Source organism: Siphateles boraxobius, unplaced genomic scaffold, assembly GCF_051911475.1.
Source record: "Siphateles boraxobius isolate OS27281-9 unplaced genomic scaffold, OSU_SipBor_1 1, whole genome shotgun sequence".
Classification (NCBI taxonomy): Eukaryota; Metazoa; Chordata; class Actinopteri; order Cypriniformes; family Leuciscidae; genus Siphateles; species Siphateles boraxobius.
Genome location: NW_027508699.1, coordinates 15,937,480 through 15,952,549, shown reverse-complemented (window position 1 = coordinate 15,952,549; position 15,070 = coordinate 15,937,480). Strand labels below are relative to the sequence as shown.

The following is a 15,070-nucleotide window of genomic DNA, read 5'->3' as shown; positions in this document are numbered from 1 at the left end:
ATTCAGCATAGTTGTTGTTAAATATAAATTAATATTTTAATATTCAGAACTTCGGGGAGAAAAAGCATATATGATTTGAATTTTATTACAATTAAAGAATTTGAAACGTGAGGAGATTAGAAGTGTGTTATGTTTAAAAGGCTGAATCTGAAATTGCCCCCATACTCTCAAATAGGGCGTTATTTGAGGGGACTGCCATTTGTAGTGGTGTCCGAAACCATGATAGGACGTTATTGAGTGCACTTATTTAACCCCATATTGCACTGCAATAACGTGTGCAGCCGATGTACACTCAACTCACTCGTTTTCATGCACTCCTTCAAGTGAACAGTATTAGTGGACTAACGCAGGGAATAGGGAATAGGGTTTAGGGGGCGATTTCGGATTCAGCCTTAGTTGCTTCCAGGGGCATCTCTAGACCCTTTTTTTTTGTTTCGCTGTTCCCCAGTAAAATTTTCCTGAAAGATCATTGTCTGATGAGGTATAGGTAACATATGAAAATAGGCTTTCCTATTCATTGAACATTATCATTTATATTATTTGAATTATTTCAAATGCGAAGGCTGATTGTAACAATTACTATTGATTTAACAGAAGGGTTTCATTACTGAATGAGTTTGGGGGGGTCCCCCTTGATTGAAACGGGGGCCCCTATAGAATCGTCACCACCTTTCTCCAAGTTAGCGACGGCTCTGCTCTTAAACCATCAACCAAAAACATGCCCTGCTAAGTAACTGTTCTTTCACTCAGCTCATTCATCTAAACATTTGTAAACGTTGCAGCACTTCTTCTGTTACTGTCCTCACAGGATGAATCACTTCATTCTTTATTTTTAACATTTATACCAGAAAAAAAAAAAAATAAGAGCTTAAATGTCAAAGAGTACAGGTATGTGCTATAAACTTCTACTGTCCTGAACAAGACTGTAAAAACATTATAAACAACCTTTGAGAACTGGCTTTTCCAGTGTTTGGGTCAAAGCCAAGGTGATTTTCACAGGAGATATTTTTTCCAAGTGAACAATGTGTTTTAGGGATCTAGAACTTAAAAGTCAAAGGTATTATCAGCATCCATATTTTTGCCATGACGTACATAATACCATGTTATTTTGAGTCCTATTTATGTACATTGTTTGACATGGTTTCTGAAGGATTTTAAACCCTCTGCTTTTCAGCATAAATCCCTACCTCTTTTGTGTTTTGTCATATATGGTTATGCCTTGGTCCCACATCTCTCTGTTTTCTCTCTGACTCTGTTTTGAGTCAGTTCACTAGTTGAACAGTGTAAGCTTCTGTTGATGTACGTCACACGCATCACACACATGACCAGCGTCACCCAATAGTGAGCCTACGTGTGACTTAGCTCTACGCAATCACACTAGATTAACTGACTAGAGGCCCACAGAGAAGGAAATGAATAGTTGAAATAAAGTCGTTATTTTTGTTTGTTTTTGCGCACAAAAAGTATTCTCGTCCCTTGATAAACTTAAGATTGAGCACTGTAGTAACTTGGACTATTTTAACGATGTCTTTAATAACTTTTCGAGGCCGGCAAGTTTCAATCCCTGAAGAAACATATGGACTAGTATGAAGGAGTGATCCAGCTCTCAGATTTCATCAAAAATATCTTAATTTGTGTTCCGAAGATGAACGAAGGTCTTACGGGGTTGGAACAACAAGAGGGTGAGTAAATACTGACAGAATTTTCATTTTTGGGTGAACTTTCCCTTTAAATCTGTAACTCAAAGTTAAAAATGGCTTCATTTTAAAATAAACGCACAGATTAATTATTACCCGTTCAGAAATGGATTTGAACATATTACACTGATTGCCTTCCAGCAATAATGTTGCACCCAAAGATTGTTTGTTTTAAACTGCTGCTCATTATTTCCTTCTGTTGATGTGTGGGATTTCACAATATTTAATGAGATGAAGCTTTTGCTTTTAGTTTCCTAGAATTCGTGTCTGTTCTTCTCTTCTCATGGTCTTTGTGTGCACCTACCTCGTCTTGTTTTTTCCAGCACCGCCCTGGGCGTGATAAAAAGGTTTCCTTCATGGACTATATGTTTTTAATATGTTAAAGGAAAAGTGCAACCCAAAATCAAAATGGTAAAAAAAATTTGACCTGTCCCTTTAAATGCATAAATGCGGAGATTGGACTACTGTGCGTGTTGTGGTCTTATTTTGTTAGCCGATAGGTTACATAAAATGTATAACATTACAATGCTGGCATCTCACTTACTCTTGTAAATACAGCACAACAAAGATAAAACTATATTATAGTTTTTCAAACACGTTTCCACAATGTTTTTATTAGTCATTAAGATGGGAAATTGACTAAAACGTCTCTGTTCAGCGTTTTTGTTTTTATAGCTGTTAATGTCAACTTCAGGTCAGTGTTTGTATGTTAGACTCTTTCCCCTGGTGTGACAATCCCTCCTAACAGTTCCTACTCATGATACCAGCCAATGACAAGCAAGTGCTCACATGTTAAGACAAATTCCGGACGGTTTTTGCTTCGGCTCTGGATTGTACCCACTTCATCAGATTTCTAAAAACTGCGCAGTTTGAATGAGGATGACAAAATGCTCTTCATCGCCTTCGCGTTTCTTCTTGTAGCTTTGTCATGGGCTCTTCCAAATGGTAAGTCTTTTTTTATCCTGTTATAAAGCATCTTTCCCAACTAATAATATATGTTTTGTTGCTCGTGTTTTTTCTCTATTATGATGTTTTTTTTTACTCGCTGGATTATTCTCAAGCAATAAAGCCTCATATGTGTCTTGTTGTTAGATACTGTAATTCAGTTCGAGCGCAGAGTGTTGGTGAACGGGACGGTCGTGGAGAGGATCCTTGTCAATCATGCACATTTAAAGGAACAGTTCGACAACAAGAAACCTGTTGACAGACCCATCCAAGATGAACTCCTGAAAATGATGGTGGAGAATAATCATCATACAGCAAGTAAATATAATTCCAAACATGTACGTTATACGGTGGCCGAGAGAGCTCAACATTCTGCAACTTAAGAAAACGCATGCAAATAGTAAAAAAAGCATGCAAATAGAAAAAAACGGATGCAAATAGGAAAAAATGCATGCATGTAGAAAAAAAACATATGCAAATAGAAAAAAAACACGTGCAAATTAAGAAAACATATTCATCAGTTTCACAACACACGTGTGCTCCAAATACTCACAACACAACCAAATACAGAAGCGTGCTGCAAAAGTTCACAACACAACCAAATACAGAAACGCGTGTTTCCGGGGGAACCAAATAAGTGACGAACCAGACTGGGACATGTGTACAGGTCAAAATTCTGCTTTATTTTATTTTAACTTTGTTTTTGTCGCAAAACATACAGAGATTACATTTTTATGACATACAACTTGTATACAATATACAAAATGTATTAACAATAAGTTCAATGTCATCAGAATACAAAGGTGAAAAGAGCAATGAGCTGAAAACATTGCTAAAATAAATACTAAAAATACTAAATACTAAAATAAATAAATAAAAAAGATAGAGAAGAAGAACATGAAGGAAAGATATTAATCTGTACATCAGTTACAGGTTTCATGTTATGTTTAAATTTTCATAAAGAAATGTTTCATACGAAATGTTAGGTAATGTAGGGTAAAGTTGAGACACTGACACAGATATATAACGCATATTTAAAAAAAAATTGTAAAGTAAAAATAAAAAAATACATTTATTTGCAACCGTTATGCTAACAGCATTATATTTCTGTCGTTAGAACAGCTATTCAGCTGATGGACAACGTGCTGCTTTTTCATTGGAACATCCTAGGTGAAAATAATGAGGAAATGACTTTTCTTTCGTTGCTCCCTTCATCAAGTGCGTTCCGAACGGCTACATAATGACACACTTATGCCAAGCTCACTCCAAAGTCCCACTCTGCCGTCTGCCCTTCGAAGGGAGTTGGGGATAGGGATGCTCACGAGCAATAAACACGTCCCAGCCGGGTTCGTCACTTATTTGGTTCCCCCGGAAACATTTCCTTTGGGGTCTGTGTTATTTGCAGCGCGTTTCTGTATTTGGTTGTGTTGTGAGCTTTTGTAGCGCCTTTCTGTATTTGGTTGTGTTGTGAACTTATGCAGCGCGTTTCTGTATTTGGTTGTGTTATGAGTATTTGGAGCACGTGCGTGTTGTGAAACTGATGATGTTTTTTTAATTTGCAGGTGTTTTTTTCTATTTACATGCGTTTTTTACTATTTGCATGCGTTTTTTTCAGTTGCAGCACGTTGAGCTCTCTCGGCCACCGTGAGCTCATCAACCGCTAACGTCCAATACTACTACTAGTTATTCTTTTTATGTCGAACCAATCAATATTTAGAACCGATTTTTAATCTTAATTGTTTTATTTCAGCGTTTTGACGCAATTTTAGTGATAAATATTGATCTATCACTAATTTTCATGCAGTCACTCTGACAATAAATTCACCATTATTTTTCAGGTTATGGCACATATACACGTTTGAGGGAATGCAAGATGCGAGGCTATCAGGTCCTGCAGCTGTATGACCGGTTTCAGCTCAATGGCAGAGATTGTTTGACTTTAGATCCTGAAACTGATACGTGGACCGTGCTGATGCCAGAGGCGCAGGATCTAAAGCAGTTATGGACGCTTGAGGCCAAGCACACAAGTCTAGAGAAAACTGACCTGAAAGAAGAATGTAAGGATTTCATCAAGCTGATGGATGGCACCCAGAATCAAGAGGGTATGATGAAAATTTGTTATATTACAAAATATTGTTTAACAATATTGTTATATATTGTTGTTTATTGAGACAACTCCATGAATGTCCTACTGATTAAAGTGCCCATATTATGCTTTTTCAAATATTACTTTTCATGCAGTGTGTAATATAGCTGTTTGTAAATGTAAAACATCTATAAAGTTTTAAAGATCAAAGTGCACGAGTTATTGCCCTTCTAAAGGAAAGAATTGATTATGAACTGCTGAAAGTCAGAAAACTCACTTTCTGTTACATACCTACATAACAATGTCAAAAATTTGCATAAAAACAAATTGACCTCAGACCTTCAAAGCAAAATTAGGAACTTTTTCCATAGCATAATAGAGGCACTTTAAAAAGTGTTGTTTCACTAGTCCAAACTAGAAAACCAGTTCTTATCAGAATGAAGCACAACCACTCTTAGAAAAAAGGTTGTAATGGTTATAGTCAGAACTCTGGGGTTCAGAACTCTTTATGCAAAAAAATGGTTCTATATAAAGAGAAATGTCTTAAATGATTGCATAATCCATGTTTAACAGTTAAAAAAAAACAATTCAAGTGGTAAAGCATGTGTATGAGATGTTTAATTCATAAAATTAAATTAAGATTAAACTAAATTAATTAATTAAAACTAAATCAACAGGGAACCGCTAAAAGGTTCTATATAGAACCTTTACCTATACCTTCCATTTTTTCATTTTCTACAGTACATTATCTACTTTTTACATTTTATAAATATTAGATAATGTTTTATAATAAATAACCTAATATATAATATTTTTAGATCATCAGATTATTAACTAAGAAAATGGAGTTTATTGAATGTTTTTCAGGACGTGTTGGTGTGTTAAGAGTGATGGCTCCAGTTCTGGCCACTTTTCTCTTTATTGGATTTGTCTTTATAAGCCTCCTTATCTCCAAACGACACAGTAAGCATACTTCATGAATCATGTGCTGTCACATGTGTGCTTGTGAATAAAACACCACTGCAAACCAGTAAATTCACCACCAATGATTTTAAATTGATAAAAAATGAAATGATCACAATGAACATAAAATAATATTTTGTTTGTTCATTCTCCTTTCTTTGCCTTACTCTTCCTCTTTTCTTTGATGCAGGTCAACAGCCAGGAGGTGAGATGTTTCACATTATTTACAAAATGCTTAATTGCGGCAATATAAATGCCAACCGAAGATTAAATATTGACGTTGGTATAGCTGTCCCTGTGGATTGGATGGCACTCAATGAACTAAGGTTCCCAGACACCCTAGTTAATAAGTGAATTTATGTTCACTTAATAGTACAACTTTGCTTGGTTTTGAAAATACTGAATATTCATTTATTTATTCAGAACTATTTAAGGGTGTATATTTAGCGTGAATGTTGGTAAATGCATTTTGCACATTACAATGTCACAGTTTAATTAAAAACATTGTGAAACTATTTTGTCTGATAGCAAAAATATGTTTTATGTGATGTTATAACATCTAAATTAACATGTTTCATTTGAGTCAAAGAAATCATATCAGCCTTAAGGTTACTCTGGTTTCTGTAGATCTATCTCACAGAGAGTAGATACAATCCATGAGCAATAAACTAATACCTCAATTAACCAAAAATAGAGAAGTCTTTGAAGTCTCATATCTGAAAAGATATTGCTTACATTGCCTACAATCAACACAGACAGACTAGCCCAGGTGGATATGCAAAAAAAAAAAAAAAAGAAGGCCTACAGACATACCAGACAGGTGCATCAACTGTTTTTTTTTTTGTTTTTTTTACTGTTAGGCCTATCAGATGTTGATAATTTCATTGCTTCCCTGTAGGTGTTTTAGGCTCTTTAATCCACTATTCAGCCCATCAATTTGATGTACCATTGGACGGACAAAAACACAGTAACATCTCTCAAGTTCCAGTACTGAATATCCAGCGTATATAAGAAAATGTCTTTGCTAGCTATTAAATTACTGTGATATTATTGTATGCACAAATTGTTATTGTTTTTCTTAAACAATGGGTCTCAAGCATGCGTACGTACACATTTGTGCATGAAGTGTGCGCACGAATTTTAAGAACAAATCACGATTCACCAAAATATTTTGTGATAAAATGTATTCTAATTTTATGGGGAAAAATAGGGTCAAAAGAGATAAAAAGTGTTTATTGGGAGAACTGGTGAGAAGGGCCCACTTGCCATTACTCGAGGATCGGGCGAGAGAGCGCCCTGCAAACACTGTTTGACGAGTGACGAAAGGCTGTAAGGAAAGCGGAACCTTATATGGAGATGGTTTAGGCGTGTTTATGCAAATGACTAACCTCGTGCATGCTGCTGCTCATTTCATAACGATGTTAAGAACAAATTCATGTGCGTATATGAACGTTTTGTGAATTAGGCAGAGATTTTTCATGAGAAGTTCTCCTGTGGGTACAAATACAGAATAATCCACGCAATTTTTAGTGAATGAGACCTAAGGCCAGATTTAATAAACAGGGCAAATTAGCATGAGAGCGCAATTCCAAAACATCGCCAATGGGAGTGGATGCAGCCGAATAATTTCCATAATGATCAACAAAATCTACCAAGAGCAGCGCAAATTAGCATCTGGTTTAAAACATGCTTCTTTTGGAGCGGTAAATAGTGGCACAAATACCAGTAAATTGACTAGCGCAAACCTTAGTGAATCACTTTCCATGTTTCATTTAAATACTCTCCTCCCAGAAATTGTGCATCTGAAAGGGAAACTCCTACAAATGCAAATGCAATAAGGTCAGCTGCAAAAATAACTGTCTCCACACCTTTCAGTGCAAAATTTTTCACTGCGTTTTTTTAACGCTAGATGAGGGTTTACGCTGGCGCAAGCTGTTAGTAAATCTGGCCCCCAATTTATTATGGTTGTTTTTAATGTAGTTGTGATCTTTTAAGCGGGTAATTGATATGCTACCCTTTACTAACAAAAACCAATTTAATTGTCTTTTTATTTATTTGAAATGTTGTGCTTTTTACATTTTCCCTCATTGTGTAAAACAGCTGACTTTAAGCTTAAATGTATCTGTATACCAAAATATTTTGTATCTGACACTAGATGTAATTTTATTCTAAATACATGCAAAAAGACCAAAACAAGTAAATAACCAAATCATGCTTGTGCTTTTGTCTATATTTTGTGTCCTTTTTTATGTTGTTGTTTTATGTGAATGTTTGAGAACCTGGGATACTAACAATTTTTTTGTTTCGCACAGCAGTACCTACAATGGCAATAAGGGCTTTAACTTAACTTAATATGTTAGTATAATACTGATTTACTATGATCAAACAATAGAAACCATAATAGGCTACTAAAGGGCAGAAGGATGAAAGAATATCAACTGCATGTTTATGGTATTTAATGATTACAAGGGTCTTTAATGCTTCTATTTCTTATAACTATCACAGTAAACACAAAAGGATTAGTTACATTTACATAATGTACTGGTGAACTAACTTAACATTGGTCAAGAGAGACGGAATGTTGTCGTGTCAAAAGGCCTCTATTTTTCTCCTCACAGAGTGCCGAAGTTATGACGTCACTTTGCAGGACAACTCGGAAGTTAGCGGCGCATGGGTTCCCTCCTATGGTTCCCTCGATCGAAAAGCTATGCATTTTCCCCATAGACTTTTGGAAAATCGCAAAAAATAAGATCTGTGTTCAACAAAGAGTTGTGACCCTTACACGTTTTTTCTATCAAGATAATCTTTACAAGTTACTCCAAAATGTATACATTTTGAAGCCTATATAAAGTTTAAAAACCACAAGCAGACACAATAAAGTTTAAAATACACAAGCAGGTTATAACTGGTGTGTTTTATGCCATAGATCAAAACGTGAAAATATTTAGAGACTTTGTTAACCACAGACCTTTTTTCAGGCGGTTTAGCAAAACCCTATTCAAAAAAACCTTTAGGGCGAGGGAACCGGGGGAGTGGGGGGGAACTCATTTCCGCGTTTTGGCCTACAAAGTGACGTCATAACTTCGGCACTAGTGGGTGCCGAAGGGTGTGCTGGTCGTGAAGTTCATGTTTATTACAGTTATTAAAACGAGTTATCTATTGCTGTGTAATTTTAAAGTTATTGTGGATTTTCGGCTAAACATATTGTGCTAGTTCCATGACGTGTATCTAATAGTATGTTGTTTTATGAGTATAGGAACGGTGTTACAAGATGTTACATCATGCGAGTTTCCACACGGACATTTTTTATTGGCTGGACAGTAACAGCTCATACAGAAACAAAACCGTCTAGCAAGATCCGTCTATGAAATTCTGCTCATATTGGCTTCTGCATAGGTTTTCTTTCATTATTGTTATTTGAAGAGTTACACGGGAGGATGGGAGTGCCTAAATTTTATCGATGGATATCGGAGCGGTATCCGTGTCTGAGTGAAGTTGTCAAGGAGCATCAGGTGAGCTAGTTTGGCTAAATATAACAGGCCGCATAGAGATCATTTACAGCTGTGTGGACAGAAGATCAAACCTGGCACAAAAACCTTAGTTTTACTGTCCCTCCACCATAAATATGTTATTTGTAGAGGAAATTTTATCTTTATGTTTTATCGGCATTATATCTATGATGTACACTATGATGGTTGTGTCTTTAAATCTAATGAGCTGTGCTGTCTAACTATACATCACATTAAGTAACTTTTATTGTAGGTGCTTTCGAACGAGCTTCAAAAGCTAAACATTCAGCTAACGTTAACTTAGCTAGCTGTGATGAGGAGTTACAGGTGCAAGTGATTCAAGTAACGTTACCCAGTCTGCAACATTTCTGGACCTTTTTCGGAACGCCCCTTTGACCCAAATTTGCTCCGTTACTAACAGCAATTGTTTTGTAATTTAATGGATTCATAATTTTGCATTTAATGTGGCTAGCTTAATTAAATGATAGCGGATTTGTGGACTTGTGACTTACTGGACTATATATATATATATATATATATATATATATATATATATATATATATATATATGTGTGTGTGTTATCTATATACTATTATACTTAAGTTTTTACAAAATTTTGCATTTATTTTGTTTTCATTTTTGATGTAATTTAATTTTTTAATAATTTTGTTAGGTGCTTTGTAATATTTACGTTTATTTTTTACATTTTATATATATATCTTTATTTAAGTATAAACTATAAGTTTACTATTTACTATAAGTTTGGAAGTTCAACTTAATTCAACATTTTTTTAGATTTAATTAACAATTGAGTTTATACTAAACTCTATCTATCTATCTATCTATCTATCTATCTATCTATCTATCTATCTATCTATCTATCTACTTAAAGCTATTTCTGAAATTACATTATATATTGTTGACATTACTCAAGCTTACTAAGTGTGCATTACTGATAATACATTGACACTTGGTGGAAAAAAATTTACACCAGCCAACTTGTGTTCTCTCCCTCATCACAGATCCCAGAGTTTGACAACTTATATTTAGATATGAATGGGATCATCCACCAGTGTTCCCACCCCAATGATGAGGATGTACACTTCCGTATTTCTGAAGAAAAAATATTCGCTGACATATTTCACTACCTGGAGGTGCTCTTTCGCATCATTAAGCCCAGGAAAGTGTTCTTCATGGCCGTCGATGGAGTCGCACCCAGGGCCAAGATGAACCAGCAGCGTGGGAGAAGATTCAGGTACAGCCAAAGACCTAGACTGAAAAATGGAAGGCTGCTTTTAGGATTTTTATTTAATGTTTTCTGACAGGTTTATATTAAAGCATTTTTAGCATTGATTTTTACATAGATTAATACTAGTGTACAACTAACTGACTGCTAGTGCAGATAAACACACCAAAAGTTTGTTATCAATATGATTAAAAAAATAATATACATTTTATTCAGCAAGGTTACATTAAATTGATCATATGCAAAGCGCGTGAGCTTTGGCCAATATTCCGCTCTATGCCAATGCTCTCTGCTCAATAACTCGCAGCCCCACACTTATGTACGGCCCACGCTCACTGCTAAAATGACGTTCGCACAAATCCCGAATGTCTTTCTGTTTGTAATGAATTTATTGAATACATGTCTCAATTACAGAAGGCCTATAGATAAGTTACATGATGTTAAATTGCAGAGCTTGTGCAAACATAATCCACATCGACATTCACATGATCAGATGCTTTCTTAAAGGGATTGTTCACCCAAAAATTAAAATTATCATTTACTCTCGTGTCTTTCCAAACCCGTTACACTTTCGTTTATCTTCGAAACACAAATGAAGAGATTTTTTTATGAAATCTGAGACCTCTCTGTCCCTCCATCGACAGCTGCGCAACTGTCATTTTTTCGCTATAAAAAGATCATAAAGCTAATCCATATGATTCGAGCAGTTTAGTCCAAATTTTCTGAAGGGATTTGATCGCTTTATATGATGAACAGATTTTCAACAATTTATGCTTTTATTCACATATAAACATTGATCTGTGAAAATAAACAGAAGCTCTACCAAACCTGCTTGACACGTGAGAACAAACCTCATTGGTTTTTGCGGAAGTTCAAACGTGCTGCGTAACACGAGAATGAACCTCATTGGTTCTCGCACATTAAGCGAACATACTTGAGCTTCTGTTTACCACAACTGATGTGTGAGTTAATAAACGTTTATGTTAAAAAAGGCATAAATTCAATCTCTTCATCAAATAAAGTGATCGAGTCTCTTTAGAAAATTCGGACTAAATCGCTCAATTCATATGGATTAGTTTTACAACCTCTTTATGAACTTTTTGAAGCATCAAAGTGGTAGTTGTGTTGCTGCCAATGGAGGGGCAGAAATCTCTCAGATTTCATCAAAAATATCTTAATATGTGTTTCGAAGATGAATGAAAGTCTTACGGGTTTGGAACAGCATGAGGGTGAGTAAATAATCACAGAATTTTCATTTTTGGGGTGAACTAACCCTGTAACTGTTGTTTTCTCACCGCTGTCACTTTTGCTGCATGTTTTTGTTATTGAGAGGAAAGCATATTTACATATTCATCTAAACCTCACTCTCGCTCGCATGAGTGGCGTCACGATGTTCACTAGCAGTATACTGGTATTTCAAACTTCTTTTTACCCCTAATCAAAGGACAAAAAAGAACTTTGCTGTGAGTAGCCTGTATCGCAAAATGAATCTTTGCTAACTCATTTTCTGCACACTCCCATTCACCTTCTTCATTCTTAACTTTTATGTTTACTGTGCATTTATGTATAATGTTCGCAACTTCATTAAAACAATATTTGAACTCCATTATCTTAGACCTCTGATTATTTCACAGATTCTCGAACCAGCATATCACAAAGGGCATTTTGGGTAAAGTGAGTGGCCCAGAATGGACTGAGCAAGCGGAGGGAATATTACCGCTCTTCGCACATGCTCTGAAAGACCTTTATAATTTGAAAAAAGATTTCTATTTCAAATAAGTGTTGTTCTATGAGCTATATTATAATAAGAAATGTTTCTGGAGCACAGAATCAGCGTGAAAATGAATATGTGTGAAAATAATAATATGAAAATTGAATAGCTTCGGTCTGTGTTTTAAAGGTCAGCGAAAGAAGCCGAGGATAAAATCAAGAAGGCCTTGGAAAAGGGTGAAGTTTTGCCCACAGAGGCCAGATTTGACTCTAACTGCATCACTCCTGGTTTGTGTGCAATTTTTATCACTCTCATGCTGTTTGTGTTATACATCCTTAAAGGGATAAAATCAAGAAGATTAAGATCTACATTTTATGTTGTGTTGGGTTTGACATATGGATGTGTTGGTCTGGTGTTTTGTTTTGGGAGGTTCACTGGTGGGCTCTGATCTATAATGTTCTGAGAGATCTGTTTCTCTTGCTTGACCACTGTAGGAACGGATTTCATGGCCAGGTTACAGGAACAGCTTAAATATTTTGTTCACAACAAACTGTCCACAGACAAATCATGGCAGGGAGTGAACGTGTATTTGTCTGGTCATGAGGTGAGTTTCAAGACTTCAGAGCTTTGTGTCGTGTGTGTTTCTGTGAAGTTCTCCTGATTCCCATTTCATCACAGACCCCTGGTGAAGGAGAGCACAAGATCATGGAGTTCATTCGCTCTGAGAGCTCCAAACCGGGTCATAACCCAAACACAAGACACTGCCTTTATGGTCTGGATGCTGACCTGGTGAGTACAGTTGTGTATAATAGAAAGAATTCAGCCATAAGCATAACGGTTTTGTTTGTATTGATTTTAAGCTGTTTTTTTCTTTTCTTCTTGCTCTCTTTTTTTATAGATAATGCTTGGCTTGACCAGCCACGAGCCTAATTTTTCTCTCCTCAGAGAGGAGGTACGCTTCGGAGGCAAAAAGGCACAAAAGAGGTATGTGTGGCATTATTGTCACTGTCAATATGAAAGTTTATAAGATTGTGTTCCTTTTTATAATGAGTTTTTCTGGTCTGTAGGATAACAGCTCCTGAGGAGACAACCTTTCACCTGCTCCATCTCTCGCTTATGAGGGAATACATTGACTATGAGTTTTCAGAGCTCAGGGTGAGAATATTTATAACTTCTTAAGTGTGACGAGCACAAATCATCATGCCAAAACATAGCTAAATGACTATGACAAGTCCTCGTAAACAAAATACTGCCTCAGTTGGCAAGATTTCAAGTGTAATATGCTGTGAAAATGACCTGCATTACGCTGAATCATGGCATCATTTTATGTATACATGTATTTCCATCAGAATGAGATCTCGTTTGAGTATGACCTGGAGCGGATCATAGATGACTGGGTTCTGATGGGTTTCCTGGTGGGGAATGACTTCATCCCTCATCTTCCTCACCTGCACATCAATCACGATGCTCTGCCGCTGCTCTATCGAACTTACATCAGCGTGCTGCCCAGTCTGGGGGGTGAGTCAGACCACCAGCCAATCACAGCACATGTGACTTTGTTATGGTGCTGTAATACTGAAATGGTGCTGATCATTGTCGTCTCCATCAGGTTACCTGAATGAAAACGGTCATCTCAACCTTACCCACTTTGAGAAGTACCTCGAGAAGTTGTCAGAGGTGAGTGTTTAGTATTTTTTCCACAAAGTATCAATGCATTATCAGTAATGCACACCCAGTATTATTTTTACAGTGCAAGAAAAGTCAAGTATGCTTACTATACTGTACTATACTATATTACACTGTATTGTGATATTCTGTAATATGCTATAATAGGGCTGGGCGATATATCAAATATTTACAATACACTACTCTTCAAATGTTTGGTGTCTAATGTATGCTATACAGATGCATATAAGCGAACCACAGGATTTAATTTTTCACTTGTTCATTTAGTTATAAACAGTATGAAAAACATGCCTTTCTATTTTTCAATTAGATTTTTGTTTCTACATATAATATTTTTCAGTGTATTAGATTACAGTAACTTACAAAAAATTACCTAATTGAATAAAACAATAAAAAACAGCCATTTCAGATTTGTCAAATATCATTGAAAGTCATTTGTATTTTATGCAGGGCTCCAGACTAACTTTTCCCCTGGTTGCACTGGTGCTACCAACTTTCTCAGTCCAAATCATCTGCACCAGCATATGATTTGGTCGCACCTTTTTTTTTTTTTTTTTTGCTACATGCCATTGGATTAATCAATGCATGCTGATGAATAGTGGTTTTAATGGACCATGGCTAGCAAAGGCTTTCTGGGTTGCAGCAGAAATACCTGTAATATATTAATTATCATTGCCAAATTTCAGGATTTTCATGGATTTTGGACAGTAATTTTAATCTGTAATTTTAAGCATTTTACATTTGAATTATATACAATCTATCTATTTACATTTGAATCATTCTATCTATCTATCTATCTATCTATCTATCTATCTATCTATGTCTATTATCATCTTTCTATCTTTTAAAAATCATTAAACATTCAAATGTATGCATTACATTTTAAAAGATTAGAGTATTATAATAAACTGATACAGATTTTTCGTTATCAAAGTTTATAGTTTTAACAAAAAGCATTTTACAATAATTTCCTTTTCCTCTGTCGAGCGATCATGAGAGTAATCGCTCGACAGAGAAAAATATAACCGCTGAAAAGACGTAGGAGGAAGGGGCTCTGTGTTTCGTGAGACCATTTTTTATCATTTTATATGCCTTAATTTGTGAATTCGTAATTGGCGCGTTTCACCATCAGTGTGCAATGCGCGTGACGTCTACGTTCGTCAATAAATAAACTGCACGTGTCTTGCGGAAGAACATTGTAGACGGAACTTCTCTCCGTTAATGTC

The 15,070-nt window shown here is 35.8% G+C and overlaps 2 protein-coding genes across 4 annotated transcripts in view; both read left to right on the top strand.

Moving 5' to 3' along the window:
- The first annotated feature begins 2,138 nt into the window (after nucleotides 1–2,138).
- Nucleotides 2,139–7,903, top strand: LOC143736002 (uncharacterized). Of its 2 annotated transcripts, XM_077226506.1 has the most exons (6): nucleotides 2,201–2,642; nucleotides 2,790–2,960; nucleotides 4,481–4,744; nucleotides 5,596–5,691; nucleotides 5,882–5,896; nucleotides 6,590–7,903. In XM_077226506.1, exons 1-6 carry the CDS (start codon nucleotides 2,585–2,587, stop codon nucleotides 6,700–6,702), a joined length of 717 nt encoding a protein of 238 aa, XP_077082621.1. In that variant the 5' UTR covers nucleotides 2,201–2,584; the 3' UTR covers nucleotides 6,703–7,903. The 2 variants fall into 2 exon arrangements, with proteins under 2 accessions (XP_077082713.1, XP_077082621.1); XM_077226598.1 differs by lacking the exon at nucleotides 5,882–5,896 and having other exon boundaries at nucleotides 2,139–2,642; nucleotides 5,596–5,713.
- Nucleotides 7,904–8,785: 882 nt separating this feature from the next.
- The window catches only part of xrn1 (5'-3' exoribonuclease 1), a 28,653-nt gene continuing 22,368 nt past the window's right edge, over nucleotides 8,786–15,070 (top strand). For both annotated transcript variants that reach the window (XM_077224480.1, XM_077224405.1), the window contains exons 1-9: nucleotides 8,786–9,203; nucleotides 10,224–10,456; nucleotides 12,348–12,445; nucleotides 12,653–12,762; nucleotides 12,837–12,947; nucleotides 13,057–13,142; nucleotides 13,226–13,313; nucleotides 13,508–13,676; nucleotides 13,768–13,835. In XM_077224480.1, coding sequence (XP_077080595.1) covers nucleotides 9,129–9,203; nucleotides 10,224–10,456; nucleotides 12,348–12,445; nucleotides 12,653–12,762; nucleotides 12,837–12,947; nucleotides 13,057–13,142; nucleotides 13,226–13,313; nucleotides 13,508–13,676; nucleotides 13,768–13,835 — 1,038 coding nt within the window. In that variant the 5' untranslated portion in view covers nucleotides 8,786–9,128. The remainder of the gene's footprint in view (nucleotides 9,204–10,223; nucleotides 10,457–12,347; nucleotides 12,446–12,652; nucleotides 12,763–12,836; nucleotides 12,948–13,056; nucleotides 13,143–13,225; nucleotides 13,314–13,507; nucleotides 13,677–13,767; nucleotides 13,836–15,070) is intronic.

What these genes read in the sequence shown, in the direction of transcription:
- LOC143736002 (XM_077226506.1), top strand. Translation starts at nt 2,585, where the DNA reads ATGCTCTTCATCGCCTTCGCGTTTCTTCTTGTAGCTTTGTCATGGGCT. An exon ending in GTCATGGGCTCTTCCAAATG is followed by an intron (nt 2,643 to 2,789) that starts GTAAGTCTTTTT and finishes TCTTGTTGTTAG; the next exon opens with ATACTGTAATTCAGTTCGAG. An exon ending in GAATAATCATCATACAGCAA is followed by an intron (nt 2,961 to 4,480) that starts GTAAATATAATT and finishes ATTATTTTTCAG; the next exon opens with GTTATGGCACATATACACGT.